At 41.8% G+C, this 17537-nt stretch overlaps 1 protein-coding gene across 2 annotated transcripts in view; it reads left to right on the top strand.

The window, feature by feature from the left end:
• Window positions 1-17537, top strand: part of SLC9A7 (solute carrier family 9 member A7) — a 116319-nt gene that overhangs the window by 77563 nt on the left and 21219 nt on the right. Inside the window, exons 11-13 of one of the 2 annotated variants that reach the window (XM_059678989.1) lie at window positions 2538-2649; window positions 5929-6082; window positions 14917-14976. In XM_059678989.1, the coding sequence (XP_059534972.1) occupies window positions 2538-2649; window positions 5929-6082; window positions 14917-14976 (326 nt within the window). The remainder of the gene's footprint in view (window positions 1-2537; window positions 2650-5928; window positions 6083-14916; window positions 14977-17537) is intronic. The other variant, XM_059678990.1, reaches the window with a different exon arrangement.

The following is a 17537-nucleotide window of genomic DNA, read 5'->3' as shown; positions in this document are numbered from 1 at the left end:
TTCAGGTATTTTTATGATGAGAAAAAAGAAGGCTTACAAGGTTCATAGAGCTGAATGTGTTTGATTTAAAGGACTGGCGTGGATTTCTGCATTTTCTGTGTAAGATGGCCTTTCTATTACACTTGTGCTTGGCAGGCAGCAGTTTGTTTTGTAAAGAGCCCTACTTAGCAGATCTAACAGTAGGCAACCATGTCTGTCCCCAGAACTATTTTTATTTCTTTGCCAAGTGAATTCCAATCCGGGAGGTTCCCCATCTGGAAAACCCGAAGGTTGTTACTCTTGCTCTTGACTGCACACCGGTATGGCAGCCCTTCCTGGCAGCTCAGGGGAGCTCGTAGGCAATAAGCACGCTTTTACCCAAGCTTTAACATATCATCGTGGAAAAGACTTTTTTTCTCCCCAGAAAGAGAAAAGGGAGAGGAAGGAAAGATCAAATGGAAAAACACTGGGGTCCTTCATTTAGTCCTACTGGGAGCGCAGTTTTCTGGAAGAGAGACACAGTTTTGAGAGTTAGCTTCTCTCAAGTGAGGAGGATGTGAATACCTAGCAGTAGATCAACAGCTGAGGGCTTTGGCCTCAGACCCTGTTGTTTTTATTCAGGTGAACTTTTCTGAGGCTTGGAACTGTAGCAATCCAGCTCAGCCTGGACTGCCAGATCCTGAGCAGGAGTTCTCTATTGCTGGGCATTCACATTTGCTTTTTTCAAGGCCTCATGGATATCCTTAGGTCTTGGGATGCTGGCAAAAAAGAAGCCTTTTTTTTTTCTTATCAGTTTTTATTTCTTGTGCAAGAATAAGTGATACTCAGCAAGCAGCTAGATGGTGGTGATGGTCTAATGCTACATCAGAATCCTTGCACTTAGAGAGTTATCTGCTTCCATTGGGGTTCATTTCTTGGATTGACTGTCAAAAAAACTAACAGCAAGCCCAGCCTGTGTAGCTCAGTGGTTGAGCATCAACCCATGAATCCGGAGGACCTGGTTTGATCCCCCATCAGGGCGTATGCCCAGGTTGTGGGCTCGATCCCCAATAGGGGGCGTGCAGGAGCACATGATCATTGATTCTCTCTCATCATTGATATTTCTATCTCTCTCTCCCTCTCCTTGCCTCTCTGAAATCAATAACAATATATTTTAAGAATCCAACAGGTAAAAGTCTGAGGGATCAGTGTTGTTTTTCTTGATGAGGAAAGACCTTGCATGCCATTTTGATTTGTATTCCTAGCACGGCATCCTGTGAGAGATAGTGCGAGCCCAGCCCTTGTTTACAGATGAGGACCCTGGAGGAGGGCCAGCCAGGTCCTCTGTGAATCCTGAAGGCTGCTTACCAGGGAGGACTTCTGCATGGCTTCTGGAGTAGAGTGGGCTTTATAAGCACTACCTGTTTCCTTTTGTTCAAAACAAAACACAAAAGAAGAAAATTTTAGTCAGTGCTTTAACCCGGAGAAGGCAGAAGATAGTTCTGCCCGTGCTTGTGTCTGAAACAGCTGCAGCTGTGGCAGCTGGTGCTTTGCCGAAACGGAAGCTTCCTGTTCCTCTGGCTCCCACGGTGCTTTCCTTCTGTGATGGGGGCTGTGTGCACTCTCTGTTGAGCTCTCTGTTGGGCTCTGTTCTAAATTCAGCAAGTGACGAATGACTGGTTTCCCTGAATTCTTTGGTTTCCACAGTACAGTTCCTCAGCCACCAAAGTGGAAGTCTTCCCAGGTTGATTCTTGTGAGGCACATGAATGTGTCTTAGTATTATGTGGGGTTTTCTGTTGTTCTTTTGTGAATCCTCACCTGAGGATATTTTTTCCATTGAGTTTTAGAGAGTAGAAGGGAGGGAGAGGGAGAGAGAGAAGCATTGATATGAGAGAGACACATCGATTGGTTGCCTCCTGCACGTGTCCCTACCCCAACCAGGGCCAGGGATCGAGCACGGCAACCGAGGTACATGCCCTTGACTGGAATCAAACCTGAGACCTTTCAGTCTGACACTCTAACCACTGAGCAACCGGCTTGGGCTGTCTTAGGATTATGAATGCTTCAAGTTTCCCCACCTCTTGTCAGTAGATCTTCCTGGTCATTCAGGGCCCTGGTGTTCACTTCCAACCACAGCTTATGAGCTTACCCAGCAAACTTTGTCTTCATAGTTTGACTCAGAGGTCAGTAATTCTTTCTTCTTGTGGTTTTTCTTCCAAAAGACCCCAACACACTGTTTGCTTCTCTCAGCTCCCCATCCCTTCCATGGGACCTTCGCTTATTTCTGGACTCATTTTAAGATAGACTGTATTGATCATAGCAGCATAATGAAATCAGGCATTTACAACAGTGCATTTAATGTGCTACGAATGGGCCAGGAGGTTGGGAAAGTTGGTCAATTGAATACCACTTGTTTTGGAGACTCGTTTGAGGGAAACTAGACAGCCTGGCTTCTTTGTGCAATTCTCCTGATCACAATGAGATGTCACGGCATTCCTGACATTCTCTGTTCACCCAGAGGTTGTGATGGTGGCATTCTGGAAACCTGTTGGACCCTTAACCTCCACCTGGTGCTCAGGTTGCCATCTTTCTGGGCAGAGCTGCACATATCTACCCACTCTCCTTCTTTCTCAACTTGGGCAGAAGACATAAGATTGGCTGGAATTTTCAACACATGATGATGTTTTCAGGTAAGACAGTATAAATGTCAAGAAAATGGGTGTTACGAAGCAGGCAGCATTAAAGTATTGACAAGGTTCATAAAAAGAGAAAGATGAAAGTTTCTGGGTCTTCTGTATCCCCTATGGTGCTGAGTAGACAGATGTACATGGTAAACTGATTTAATATTGACTTTGCAAACTACTATCAAATGTGAACATTATCCCCTAAAATATTTGCATATTTATTTCATCTCTATCACCCAAAGGGCCTGGAGGTATGTATTGAAAGTGCTTAATTGTTCTCTAGTAGATTGTTCATAACCCTTAATTTTCAAGAAGGGCTCCAGATCTAAAATTATAAGTAAAATAGGTGTTTAATGAGAAAGAATATGGGCCATGTCATGCAACATCTCCACCCCAGTTGCAGTATCCTCTCTTGTAAAATAATGAAATTGAACTGAAGTTCCTCCTAACTCTGACTTTCTATGGAGCAAAAGAAATAAAATACACTCATAAGAAAGATGAACCCCAGCTCATTCACACTGTCTCCCAGATGCCTCCCCCCTTCACTATAAAGCTAGGAAGTATGGAGAAGCCACTGAGAAGGTAAAGGACAATAAGGAACTAACTATGTGGAGATAATGGAAGGAGAGAACAGTTGGCATGGGTAGATGGTGGTAAGGGTCAGAGTTGACAAATGAGACCCAAGTTAGAGCATTTCTGTAGAGCACAGGAAGGAAATGGTAGCGCAAAAGGCTACTGTGACCCTTAGGGTTACTTCTGTCCTGTGGCGGGGGCGTTGGGAGAGGCTGTACAAGAGGCAAAGTGAGTAGCTGCCCTTTAACGCCATGCAGTAGTTCTTGGGGGCCTCAGAGTCATACTGAAACCATACCAACTAGCACTGTTCAGCAAAGCAGTCACTGTCTAGGACTCATTTGCATCTGCCCTTAAATGTACAGCCTGCGATAATGATTTCCTTTCACTCTGAGCGTTCTCTTTTTATAAGCCGCAGTTTTCGGTTGTGGAGGATACAGAAACCAGTCTCCTGCAAGGAGCTCACAGTCTACTGGGGTGTGGGGGCACGTGTACAACGTGTTTTCTCTGAAGAGAAGGGGGTGAATTGAACAAAAGAGGTATGAAATAAATGAGGAGAGGAGGGACCAGGGCCATCTTCACAAAGGGGTAACCGTGAACTGAACTTGGAAGAAATGGATTTCAGGAGGCAGCAGGTTGGAAAGGCAAGAACTGTAAGACACATGGGGTAATGCAGAAAGGAGGTGAGATTGGAAAGGAAAATTACATGTAAAGTGGTATGAACCTTTAGGTTGTGTTGGAATCCCCTGTTGGGTTGGTTAAAGCAGAGGGTACAGGGCGGCCTCGAGAATTTGAATTCCTAACGTGTCCTCTGCTGCTGCTGGTTTGAGAACCACACTTGGAGGACCACGGAGAAGCTGCAGTGCTGTGCCGCTTTGGGTTTATATAGGAGCTGGGAACCATTAGAGGTCTCTGAGGAGGACAGTGACAAGATGCTCCTCACATATTAGGAAGGTGGTGGGAGAAAGAGAAAAATGAACTGGACATAACTCACTCACCTAGATGAACTTAAAATATGTGCTTTACCTTCTGTACTAAAAGACTGAGAAGTACACAGCGCTGTTTAAAGATATCGCCTATAAAAATGAGTTTCTGCTGGGAGGACTCACTCTTCAAGGCCATGACCTACCTGAGGTTTCACTTTTATATTGCTTACAGTGTTTACCTAATAAAAGTAAGAAAAATATAGCACACATTGTCTTTCTGATCCTCCCAGTTTTTTTTTAAGATAACATTTCTTTAGAGGCTTAAATATTGATCGATTGATCAATGACATAACTGACTTGTAGGGCAACATAGATTTGTATAAATATTTCACTAGCACAGATTAATAGAAAACATTAACTTTGCTCAGTTTTTTATGTAACTTTTGTGGAATCACGCTTAGTAAATTGTAGTGAAGTTCTCAGATTAATTGTGAAATGATTGGAAAAGGTGGGAAAATCTACAAACAGATACAGTGGGCATAATTTTCATTCTCATATACCCGCAATCTTGCTCATGGTGAATAGGAATTTATACTACATATGTGTTAAAGACCATGGGTTCAGTCTTAACTATAGAAAAAATTATGAGCATGGTATGGGGAAGGAACAAAAGAACTTAGATAAACATTAAAACGTTGGTACTTAATCTTTATACCCGTTAATGTAGATTATCAGGGTCAGTAAACTGGTGCCTGGACCAAATCTGGCTGTTGCCTGTGTTCATACACCCAGAGGGCACAGAGTGGCTTTCACAGGTGAAAGTTTATAACTTTGAACCCCAAATAAACAACCCCCCAAAGAATTCCTTTCTTTTCAGTAGTAGACCTGTATTAGAATGAATTGTACTCATTATTATATTTGTAATTTTTGTCAAATTTTGTGAAAATTTGTTTTCTCTCTTTTATATGACCTACATGACAGCCTTAATTTTTCCTCGTGGTCTACAAAGCATAAAACATTTGTCACCTTTTGCAGAAAAAGTTCCCAACCCCTGATGTAGATCAGGTTATATAGTTACTTCTCTGTGTGGCCTTGCTAGGGAAATGCTGAACTGTTTTGTGGTTCATAGTACATGAACCACAAATACTCATTTGACATATTCACATCTAGCATGTTTCTGATGTTTATAATGACTGTGTAGTGCATTGGTCATGCTTGGATCACAGATTTGGAGAGCTTAAATTATTTCTTATTTATATTTCTTTTTATTTTATATTACTAGCAGGAGAATTATTTCAGCAATGAAAGAGTTTATTCTAAAATGTGCTGTACACACTAGTGCAGTATTTCTTTTATATGTTTTTATTGATTTCAGAGAGAAGAGGGGGAGAGAGAGAGAGAGAGAGAGAGAGAGAGAGACATCAATGATGAGAGAGAATCATTGATTGGCTGCCTTGCTCCCTACCAGGGATTGAGCCCGCAACCTGGGCACATGCTCTGACTGGGAATCAAACCATAACCTCCTGGGTCATGGGTTGATGCTCAACCACTGAGCCACACCAGCTGGGCTAGTGCAGTGCTTTTATCATTGCATTTGGACATTTTGCAAAAGAAAACTTTAAATAGGAGAACATGATATTCCTTTAAGGTTCTTCTCTCTGAATGAAACAGCTTGGCTCCGGAAATACGAGTGGATAGGGTTTATGAGCCCCAAGAGGCAGCAGTGGATTTGAGGTCACGCTGTCATTTGGCTGTATAACCAGGAGATCTTCCTCTTCGGTCCCTGCAGGCCTCAGGGGAGCGATGGCATTTGCACTGGCCATCCGAGACACAGCGTCCTATGCTCGCCAGATGATGTTCACGACCACCCTCCTCATTGTCTTCTTCACCGTCTGGATCGTTGGTGGAGGCACAACACCCATGTTGTCATGGCTTAATATAAGGTTGGTTTGAAATAGAGGCCAGTTTGGTGTCTGCACCACTGTGGGCATGTAGGATGTACTTTAGCTTAGCGCCTGGAAGGTTTTTACAGGTTTTTTTAATTTTGTTTTTGAGAGAGATTAAAACGGAAATACCATACAAATTCAGAGTATTGAATGTTCCAGGAGAAAAAAAAATGTTGTTAAAATTTTTGTTGGTGTATAAACACAAGGAATGAGAAACACCTGGACCTTCTAGAGCAGTGACATTAGGGTAAGAATCCAAAAAGTCTTAAAGCGGCAGGAGAGAGAGTAGACATTGCTGTTGGCAATGTCTGGTATTTTGCAATTAAGGTTTGATGTTCACAATTAGAGTTTTGTTTTAGGAGGAAACTGCTGTGTCTCTTTTTGCTTGAGTGCACAAAAGAGGTGACATTTCCTGCAGATCCCTCATCGGTTGCAGCCTCATGGATGTCGCCTGCCTGTGGTTTTGCTGCTGTGTCAGAATGAAGGGGCACTGACCTGAGTTTGCTTATTTAAAAAGAGCTTGTCGTGGGGGGCAGGAGGTAGGGGAGTAAGAGATCAACTAAAGGACTTGTATGCATGCATATAAGCATAACCAATGGACATAAGACACTGGGGGATAGGGGAGGCTAGGGGACTGTCTAGGGCGGGGGGGGGGAAATGGACACATATGTAATACCCTTTGTAATACTTTAAGCAATAAAATAAATAAATAAATAAATAAATAAATAAATAAATAAATAAATAAATAAAGTCCAAGTTCAAACCATCCAAAAAAAAAAAAAAAAGAGCTTGTCAACTCCAAACTTGGCTGGTGATCTCCAACACCCTGTGGTAATGAGGACTGAGGAACAGGGAATAGAGACCTGCAGCCCAACTCTGGCTCTGGTGTATGAGAGCCCCTCATGTCTTTGGACCTGAGGACAACAGGAAATAAGAGCACATTGGCAGATTTCCCCCAGGGAGCCTTCAGCTCTAAGTGAGCACCCTCCATCATTGGAGGTGCTCTCGTCACTTGCCTCAGTTTTGGGTCTGCAGAGGGTGACACTTGGGTAGTGCCGAGGCGTGAAGAAGCCTCTGCAAAGCCACAAGGCGGCAATGCTTTTTCCATTCTGTGCTGGCTTTTAGTTTGTGTTTCCTTCTCTAGAATGCAGAGTACATGGGACTGACAGCTGCCAAGCACATCTAGCTCCGAGGAGAGAAAAGGACCTCGCAGTCATCCTTGGAGTTAGGGAGAAAACTGGAATTTGAGAGAATAGTCTCCCCCATTGGGGACTTTCATATTGATGGCAGGCAGGGGTTTGGCCACTGCCACTTCTACCATTTGGGGGCTGGCATGTCTCAGCCTTGGAGTGGGGATCTGCAGAATCCATGTGGGGCTTCTCAGTGACAGTCACATACTAGCTAACAGTTGTGCTGCAGGTGGCGTTTAAGATGCCACATGTATATTAAGGTAATTCTCATGACATTCCTCTAAGGGAGCTACCACTACTGTCTTCATTTTAGAGTTGGGGATGCCGAGGCACAGAACAGTAACTTGCCCAATGTCACAAAGCTTGAAGTGGACAGCTTGGGATATGAATCCAGGCCACAGAGTCCACACTCTTAACTACCACTGTGCTGTGACTGCCTGTAAGAAGGTTTGCCATGTTAGGGTCTTTTTTATGTTGTAAAATTTGGGATTATTAGAAGTTCAGTTTCTTGGCATGAATCTCAAGAGTTATGTTAAGGAAAACAGTTCATCTGTGGTAATATAAATCTAGAGAAGAAAATTTACAGCTTTTTGGCTTGAAACTTGAGATATCTTTGTTCTGTGTAGCGGATTAAGAATAAGAAAGGAGGTTTATCCTACACACAGTTGGGAATCTTTGCATTCAGTGGCCTCTGAGATAACTTCCTGCTCCTATTTGGTCACCCCAGGAGTTACCCTGGAAGCTCAGAGCCTGATTGAATCATATTTTTAAAATGCTATTTCATAAATCCTTTTTTTTGCCCCCTCCAACATACACAGGGTCAAATATATTTCCACTGAGAGTAAAAAGTTGACTTGTGACATTTTGCACTTCTCATAACCCTGTTCAAGAAATGGGACATGAAAACAGTCCTACCCAGAGCTGAGAGTGTGGGCAGCTTTCACTGAGGCACACAAGCAGTAAATGTATTAATATAATGTAATAATTGGATTGCACTCAGAACATAGCACTAGCACATGGCCATGGGCCAGAGATGACTATGTGCATGACTGTGTGTATGAGAGATCATTTCCCTACATCCTTGCCAGTATTTGGTGTTATCACAATTTTTTCAACTCAGCTGTTCTAATAGGTGTGTGAGGTACATCATTGTGGTCTTAATTTGCATTTCTCTCATGGCAAATAACGAACATCTCTTCGTGTGCTTATTTGCCATTCATACATCTTTTATGGTAAAATATATGTTTAAGTCTTTTATTTATTCTAGATACTAGTCTAGATGTGTAGTTTGCAAACATTTTCTCCTAGGCTGTAGCTTGTCTTTACATCCTTTTAAAAGTGCCTGCCATAGAGAGGATGTTAATTTTGATGAAGGCACTTTATCATTTTTTCTTTTATGGATTGTGCCCTTGATATCATGTCTAAGGACTCTTTATCAACCCTAGGTCTCCAAGTTTTCTTTCTGTGTTATCTTCTAAAAGTGTTTTGCTTTTACTCTTTACATTTAATTCTGTCATCCATTTTGACTTAATCTATAATAATAAAAGTGTAATATGCTAATTAGACCAGACATGCTTCCAGACGACCTTCCTGGTGAAGCCATGGCGGCAGGGGTTGAGGCAGAGGTGCCACGGAGGTGGGTGGGGGCCGGGGTAGAGGCAGCAGCGGCGGTGGTAGGGGCTGAGCCCCTTGCATGAATTTCGTGCATCAGGCCTCTAGTTTTTATATAAGAAGTGAGATATAGATCGAGGTTGTTTTATTTTATCTGACTATAGCTATCCAGTTGTCAGCACACTTTGGAAAAAAAACAACTATCCTTACTCCATTGAATTACTATTGATCCTTTGCCCAACATCAGTTGGCTTCATGCATGTGGGTCTGTTTCTTTTCTGCTCCATTAACTCACGTGTCTATCTCTCCACCTGTATGACACTCTCCTGATAACTATAATTATACTAGAGGCCCAGTGTATGGATTCATGCACCGGTGGGGTCCCTCGGCCTGGCCTGCGCCCTCTCGCAATCTGGGATCCCTCAGGAGATGTTGGAGAGCCAGTTTTGGCTCTATCCCCACAGGCCAGACTGAGGGACCCCACCGGTGCATGAATCAGTGCATCTAGCCTCTACTATGCATATAAGATCTTTAGTTAATCTCTTCCCGCCCTCCCCCTTCCCCCTTTCCCTCTGAGACTCACCAGTCTGTTCCACGTTTCCATGCCTGTGGTTTCCACTCCTGCATTGAGCATCTGCCCCCTGGTGGTCAGTGCCCATCATAGCTACTGGCCAGTCAGCTGGTCGGCTGATCGCTTAGGCTTTTATATATATAGATAATAAGACTTAGCATCAGGTAGAGTGAGTCCACTTTATTATTTTTTAAACAATCATAGCTATTCTAGTTCTTTTCCATATACATTTTAGAATAATTTTGTCTATATCTTTTTAAAAATCTTGCTGGGATTTGGATAGGAATTGTGTTAAACCTGTATATCAATATGCAAAGAATGGACAGACACCTTTACCCTGTTGAGTCTTCGAATCTGTGTTCATGGCATTTTTCTCTACTTATTTAGATTTTCTCTTATTTCTTTCATCAGTATTTTATGGTTTTCAGTATACAATGCCTGCACATGTTTTGTTAGTTTTACATCTAGTTATGTCTTCTTTTTGAGCAATTGTAAAGGTTATTCAACCTTATTTTCAGTTTCCATGTGTTCATTGCAAAAATAGAGAAATACAGTTGTTTTTTGTGTGTTGATCTGATATCCTGTGACCTTGCCAAGCTTATATATTAGTTCTAGGAGGGTTTTGGTGTTTTTTTAAGAGTCTTTGAGATTTTCTATGTCGGCCATCGTGTCATTTGCAGATAGAGGCAGCTTTATTTCTCTTTCCCAAACAGTGTGCCTTTTATTTTCTTTCTTTGATTTATTGATCTGGCTAGGATTTTCAGTGCTATGTTGAATAAGAGTGATGTGAGTGGACATCCTTGCCTTGTTCCTGATCTTAAGGGAAATGCATTCTGTCTTTCACCAATAAGTATGATGTTATCTGTAGGGTTTTTAAAGATGTTCGTATCAAGTTGAGGAAGTTTATATCTATTGCTAGTTTTCTGAGATTTTTAAAATCACCCACAGATGTTGAATTTTATCAAGTGCTTTGTCTGTATGAATTGATATGATCCTATTGTTTTTCTTGGTTAGCCTGTTAATAAGGTGGGTTACATTGATTAATTTTCAAATATCAAACCAGCCTCACTTCTCTAAAATAAATCCCACTTGGTTGTGGTGTGTAAATTTTATAAATATTGCTGAATTCTATTAGGCAATATTTTATTAAGGAATTTTATGTCTGAGTTCATGAGTGATATTGGTCTGTAGTTTTCTTTCATACTGCCTGTGTCTGTTTTTGGTATCAGCGTAATCTGGCATCACAAAATGAGTTGGAACATGTTCCCTACTCTTCTGTTTTCTGGAAGAGATTGTGTAGAAGTGGTGTTAATTCTTCTTGAAAGTTTTATGGAATTCTTTAGTAAAACCATCTGGTCCTACAGACTTATTTTTCAGGGATTTTTTAAATTATGAAGCAGCCTAGCTGGTGGGGTTCAGTGATTGAGCATTGACCTATATACCAGAAGGTCATGGTTTGATTCCTGGTCAGGGCACATGCCCAGGGTATGGACTCAATCCCCAGTAGGGGGCATGCAGGAGGCAGCCGATCAGTGATTCTCTCTCATCATTGATGTTTCTATCTCTCTCTCCCTCTCCCTTATCTCTGAAATCAATTAAAACATATTTTTTAAAAAGTAAATAATGAAGCCAATATCTTTAATAGTTATATGGCTATTAAGATTATTTCATATTAGAGGCCTGGTGCACAAAATTTGTGCACTGGGGGGGGGAGAGCCCTCAGCCCTTGGAGGATATCCAAATGATGGCTTAAGGAGCGGGCCTAAGCTGGCAGTCGGATATCCTTAGCACTGCCACAGAGGAAGGAGGGGCTCCCGCCACTGCCACTGCACTTGCCAGCTGTGAGCCCGGCTTCTGGCTTAGCAGCACTCCCCCTGTGGGAGTGCACTGACCACCAGGGGGCAGCTCCTGCATTGAGTATCTGCCCCCTGGTGGTCAGTGTGCATCATAGCGACTGGTCATTCTACTGTCAGGCCGAAACCAGCTCTCGGACATCCCCCGAGGGTCCCGGATTGCAAAAGGGCTCAGGCCAGGCCAAGAGACCCCACCAGTGCACAATCGGGGCAGGGGAGGGACATGGGAGGTTGGCCAGCTGTGGAGGGACCACGGGAGGGCTCCAGGGCGTGTCCAGCTCATCTCACTCAGTCCTGATCTGCCAGACCCCAGCAAGCTAACCTGCTGGTCGACTTCTGCCCCCTAGTGATCAGTGGATGCCATAGCGAGTGGTTGAGTGGCCTTAGCATATCATTAGCATATTACACTTTTTAAAAATATATATGTTTTATTGATTTTTTACAGAGAGGAAGGGAAAGGGATAGAGAGTTTGAAACATCGATGAGAGAGAACTATCAATCAGCTGCCTCCTGCACACCCCCTCCTGGGAATGTGCCCACAACCAAGGTACATGCCCTTGACCAGAATCAACCTGGGACCCTTCAGTCAGCAAGCTGATGCTCTATCCACTGAGTCAAACCGGTTAGGGCTAGCATATTACACTTTGATTCATTGAATGAACGACTGGATGACTAGACACTTAGCATATTAGGCTTTTATTATATAGGATTGGGCAAGTTATGGTAGTTGGTGACATTGGTCTGTTTCATCTAAGTTGTTACATTTATTGTTGTTCATAGCATTACCTTATTATCATTTTGATGTCTATGAGATCTATAGTGCTATCCCCTGATATCACTGACATAGGTAATTTGGTAATTGGTAATTCCTGATATTGGTAATTTGTATCTCCTCTCTTTTTTTCTTTGTCTTTCTAGAAGTTGGTCACTTTTATTGATCTTTTCAAAGAATTAGCTTTTTATTTCATTGATTTTCTGTATTGTTTTTGTTTTCAATTTCTGCTTCTATCTTTTTTTTATTTCCTTCTTTCTGTCCAACTCTACCCAGACAACATAATGAAGCAAAGTGTATCATTGGTGAAAAATACAGTGTCATTTTACTGTAAGTATAGAAACTGGAATTTACAGAGATTACATAAAAAGAAATTCCCTCCAAAATAAGGAAATGAAACTGATTGTTTTTTTTCTGGCTTGTGACTTTATTATGTTACTTAGTGGCCACAATCATTTATATACTAGTAAACCAGATTCTTATTCTAAATTGATTCAGAAACCCCCTGAAATTCAGCATGGTGTTTTGACCTCTGTAACCTCAGTAAGATCAATACCTGCTTGTTTCTTACTTCAGGCTGCTGACAGAGGCCCTGCCCAGAAGTCAGAAGCCCAGGGTAGGACTCAGAGTTTAACTATAAATAATTAAGAGTTAGCTGTGATTTTTAAAGCATGGCTAATTTCTAGTCTGTGTATAAAGTAAAAATGAATATAACCACAAATCCAAAGCCAGGTCACTAATTTCCAGAAATCCAACTTATCTTTTAAAATTGGTATTTTGTGATTAATATTTTAGAACATGGAGGCAAAATGCTCATATTGTTTTCTGTAAATGTACAAACTACATAATATTTGTCTTAGTCTCTTACGCAAGTGTTGCTATTCACAAAGGACAAAATTTTGGCAACTTAATAAAATGGTCACAGGATTATTTTAGTGGATAAACCTTGCATGTGCCATGAGTCCATTTTGGCGGCATGGTGGCTGTCTTCTCGGAGCCCCCAGCTTAGGTGACATGCACATGAAGTGGTGGTTATGGTGGGGGGTGGAATGGTGCACATCCACGCAGTCAAATGAACAGGTAGCCCTCCTACCTCAGTGTGTAGTAATACAATCACTCAAGGACAAGTTAGGATGCCCTGTCCCCTATAATCCTGTTAGACAGAATTTATGATAAAGCTCTTTGTAAGGTGACTTAAGGAATAAAGGCTGGGAGAAGCCCTGAGCTCTTTATGTAATAGCATTTGTAACTGGATATTTTTAAGGAGTTTTAAGATGACACCTTGCAATCAAAGGCAGCGTCCTGGAAGGTGAAGAGCTGGGGCTCTGGCGTCTAACAGACTCAATCGCAATCTTGTGACCTTGGGCAACTTATTTAACTCAGTTTCTTGGCTGGTTAAATGGGGTTGACAATAGTGTGAGGACAAAATGTGGTGATGAATAAATGTGATAGAGAATTTTTTTCCATTAACGGTGCCATCTGGCACATGGTAAACATTTAGTATATTTTAGCTGTTATCATTACTAATCATGGTGTCACTACTGTTATGATTACTGTTATTATTACAAGTGGATCGTACATTAATGGAATCTAGTTTGCTTTTCTGGAATTTGTATTTTTTAATATTGTAGTAGTGTATAGAGTCCGGATAAGTCATAGTCTGAATGTGTGACTAAAAGTAACACTTTAAGAAGCATCACCTTCTCACTTGCATATTTCAGGGGAGATTCGTAGCTTGAGGATTTGGGCATGTCTAGAACAGCGTTTCTCAACCTTTTTTAAAAAATTATTGCCCCTCCAAGGAGCCTTTAAAAATGTTTTCCTCAGTTTTAATACCACAGTAAGATTTTAGTACCACCGTTACTTTTCTTTTTAAGAAATTTCAGTACCATAGATCTAGTATATATTTATTTATGTACTATGGTACAAATCATTGTAATCTCTAAAAAAATGTTTTTGTGCTACAAGAACCAATTTTCACACCCCTGGGGGCAATATCACCCCCCCCCCCATTGGGAATACGTGATTTAATGCAGTGCTTCTGAACTGAGGGCAATTTTCCCCCTAGGGGACATTTGACAATGTCAGGAGACATTTTTGGTTGCACTGGGGTACCCACCCCAGTGCTTACTGGTGGGTAGAGGCCAGCGCCCAAAATATCAATAGTGCCAAGTGTGTGAGACCTTGCTGTTCATGTAATGGTGAAGTTTAAATGCACTCTGAAGGAGCCAGCAATTATTGAGGAAGGTGAAAATGGACTGTGCCAGTTCTAAGGTCACAAGGTAAAGAGAAGAACAGAAGTTGGATTGCTGACCTTCAGGTTGAACACATGGACAATGTGACATACTTAACTAGAAAAAAAGGCCATCCCTGTCTTAAGTATTGTTGCTGTTTTCAATAATATAGGCTTTTTGTTCTTTCTGTCAAATATGTGTAAATGCTGCAAATATGTGTTTATTAACTTTGTTTTTTATTTTTGTTTGGATGTGTCTTGCTTTATGAAACAAATGAATTCCTGAAAAAATTGCAGAAATTCATTTGCTGAGTTGCATTTATTCCTCTGATTTCATTTCATTATATTTTGAGAGGCTTATCTTCATTCTAAATTGATCCTCATTTGACCTGCTCCTAACATTGTTGCTTTAAATATAAATTTAGCAGCCCCTCTGCCTCTCCAGGTTTTAGAGAGCAGGGATAGTGTAAGAAAGGGTATGGATTTATGTTTAAAGTGAGAACGTCTATTCTTTGATGGACGCAGTCCAGGTCATGTGCCCAGAGCCCCTGGCTCCCCTATTGTCCCTGTCACACTCATGTTCCCTTCTTCTACTGCCCAGAGTTGGCGTCGAGGAGCCCTTTGAAGAGGACCAGAATGAACTCCACTGGCATTACTTCAGGTGACACAAGGGCAGCCTCAGAAACAAATTAACTGGGCCTGGCTTTCCCCCTCTTTCTAACATGAGGTGCTTCTCTTTATGCCATTTGTCGCTTTCTTCTTGTGTGTGCCAGCCCTCTGCTCCTTTTAGCAAAGGGGCAAGAGGGGAGGTCAAGTCTAATCATTTTTCCACGCTTTCTCTTGGCTGGTTGATGTATCTGTTCCTGAGACTGTGTCCACTTACCCTGCATTTTGAACAGTGCTGGCGAGTCTCTCCTTGTACAACTGGCCTTTGTGTTGAGAGCAGCACATTTGCAGAGCCACACATACTTTCCCCACAAAATTCTGCTTATTTTCTAGTAAACAAGACTTCCAACTTATAAAGAGAACCAGAATTTTATATTTCAGCCATGGCTGGCATATGGCTCACACTATCTAAATTAAGTACTGTTTTCGTTTTCTAAGTATGTTTTTTGTGTACTTGTGCTTTATCATGGTGAATCAGAAGGTACAAAAAAACAGGTGTTTTTAAACCGGGGGATAATTAAAGGCTCTTCTAATGCAATTTGTTGCTCGGTGTGCATCCAGGTTTTTGATTTGATTATGCTTAAGGGTGGTGATATTGGACAATCAGAATGAAGACTTTAATATTCTTTCCCTTCTGCATCTTTAACCAGCATGCTTTCTTCCTGGTCTGATTTTGGGTGCTGGTCAATAATATAAATGCAAAATAGGCTTGAACTCTGTTCTTGGCATTGGGAAAGCATTTCACCCTTTGAGCACAGCCATGAAAGCAGCTATAGCTGCCATGGTGCATGGATCTTGGGATATCACTAGGCCTTGGATGTATACTGTAATGACACTCATACAGTTAATTGACACATTTAAGTTTCCTGGGTTCAAACTTTTTTCTGTTTAAAATACACACACAGGTTTATTTTCAGAGATCTGACTTTAGATACTGATTAACTGGCAGAGGAAACCCCCTCCTTTGAAATATTCCACTTTTAAGAAGGAAGTGGAAAGTGCAAATTATTACACTTGGGATGTGAGAGAATTCAGATTCTGATCTGTTGTTCAAGGTTTTGTATGAAGGTGCGTGTCAAATATCTCTCAGATTATTTAGGACCTCAGATAGTTCTAAACTTCTAAATTGTAGAAGTTCTAAAGTTTCTGAAATTTTACAGCCTTTTTATGACAGTTAATCAGAATGTACATATTATACCAGAAGAGCAATTATTCATTTTTTTGTATTTAATCATTCCAGAATCTACACATCCATTTGATTGCTTATTTTCTCAGTTGGTGTGGGATTTCCACATTTGTCTCATGCTTATTGAAAATAAGGATAATTCAGCCTGGCTGGTGTGTCTCAGTGGTTGAGTGTTGACCTATGAACCAGGAGGTCAAGGTTCGATTCCCAATCAGAGCACATGCCCTGGTTGCAGGCTGAATCCCCAGTGGGGAGGTGTGCAGGAAGCAGCCGATCAATGATTCTCTCTCATCACTGATATTTTTCTCTCTCTCCCTCTTCCTTCCTCTCTGAAATCAATAAAAACGCATTGAAACAAACAAACAAACAAACAGGTGGGGCTTCAGGATCACAGCTAGAAATTCAATTGATGACCTCTACCACTTTTCTACATTAGACACTTTGGTGCACTGATGCTCTGGTGTTACTTTCATGGATAGTCTTGGGACCTCTGAATTAGGTGGATTTCATATCAAAAAATCACTGTATTTGTTGCTCAGAATCCCAGGATAATGTCCAGTTGGGAGGATAAGACTCCATCTTTCAAAAACTCCTGCCTAGAAGCAGCCTATGTACACAGCAAAGCCCATCTAATTCACTACAAAGGTCCCATCAAACCTCAGGCCCATGGGGAGGAAATCTGACACTAGGTACACTATGGACGTGCTTATAACAGTGCCTGGCATAGTAGGTACTTAATAAATATTAGCTGAATCCATGGATTCATCTTGTGGGTTTAAGCTTTGCCTTCAGCAAAATATGGGGTAACTGCTTCTTTTTCTTCTATACGCGCCCCCCACCCCCTTGTCCAGGGGCATGCACCTTGGGTTAGTGCTTCACAAGTCTGGAGTAAGAGAGTAGAGGTTGGTTTTGCAGGTGGGGTGCATCTGTGCTATCTTCTATTCCCCTTTTCCATTAGTCTCTTTCCTCAAGAAATATGCTGGGCATCACAGGTGGGGAAGAGGGAAGGAGAGGAGGAAAAGTAAGACGTGCATACACAGGGCTCTGTGCATCTGCTGGCCTGCTTGTTGGAGTCAGCACCCTGGTACTGGACTGCAGGTCACACCCCTGTTCAAGGCCATTCAGCACCTCTCTTCAAGCACCAATCAGACCTGCTGAAAACTGTGTTCTGTTTACCTTTTATAATGCCATCTGTTCTTTGTGATACTGGAGGAAGTGAGGGAAGATAGAGAAATTCCCTGGCATCTTTTGTTTTCTCCTTCATTGCTCCATGCTATCCATGTCTTCTGTGTCAGAATCAGGAAGGCACAGGGATAAAGAATTACCAGATGCACAGGGCGACAGTTGGTATGTTACTAAGCTAAGATAGT

The sequence above is a fragment of the Myotis daubentonii genome, chromosome X (assembly GCF_963259705.1).
Source record: "Myotis daubentonii chromosome X, mMyoDau2.1, whole genome shotgun sequence".
In the NCBI taxonomy this organism is placed as follows: domain Eukaryota; kingdom Metazoa; phylum Chordata; class Mammalia; order Chiroptera; family Vespertilionidae; genus Myotis; species Myotis daubentonii.
Note: the sequence above shows the minus strand (reverse complement) of the source record. Positions and strands in the feature narration are given on the sequence as shown.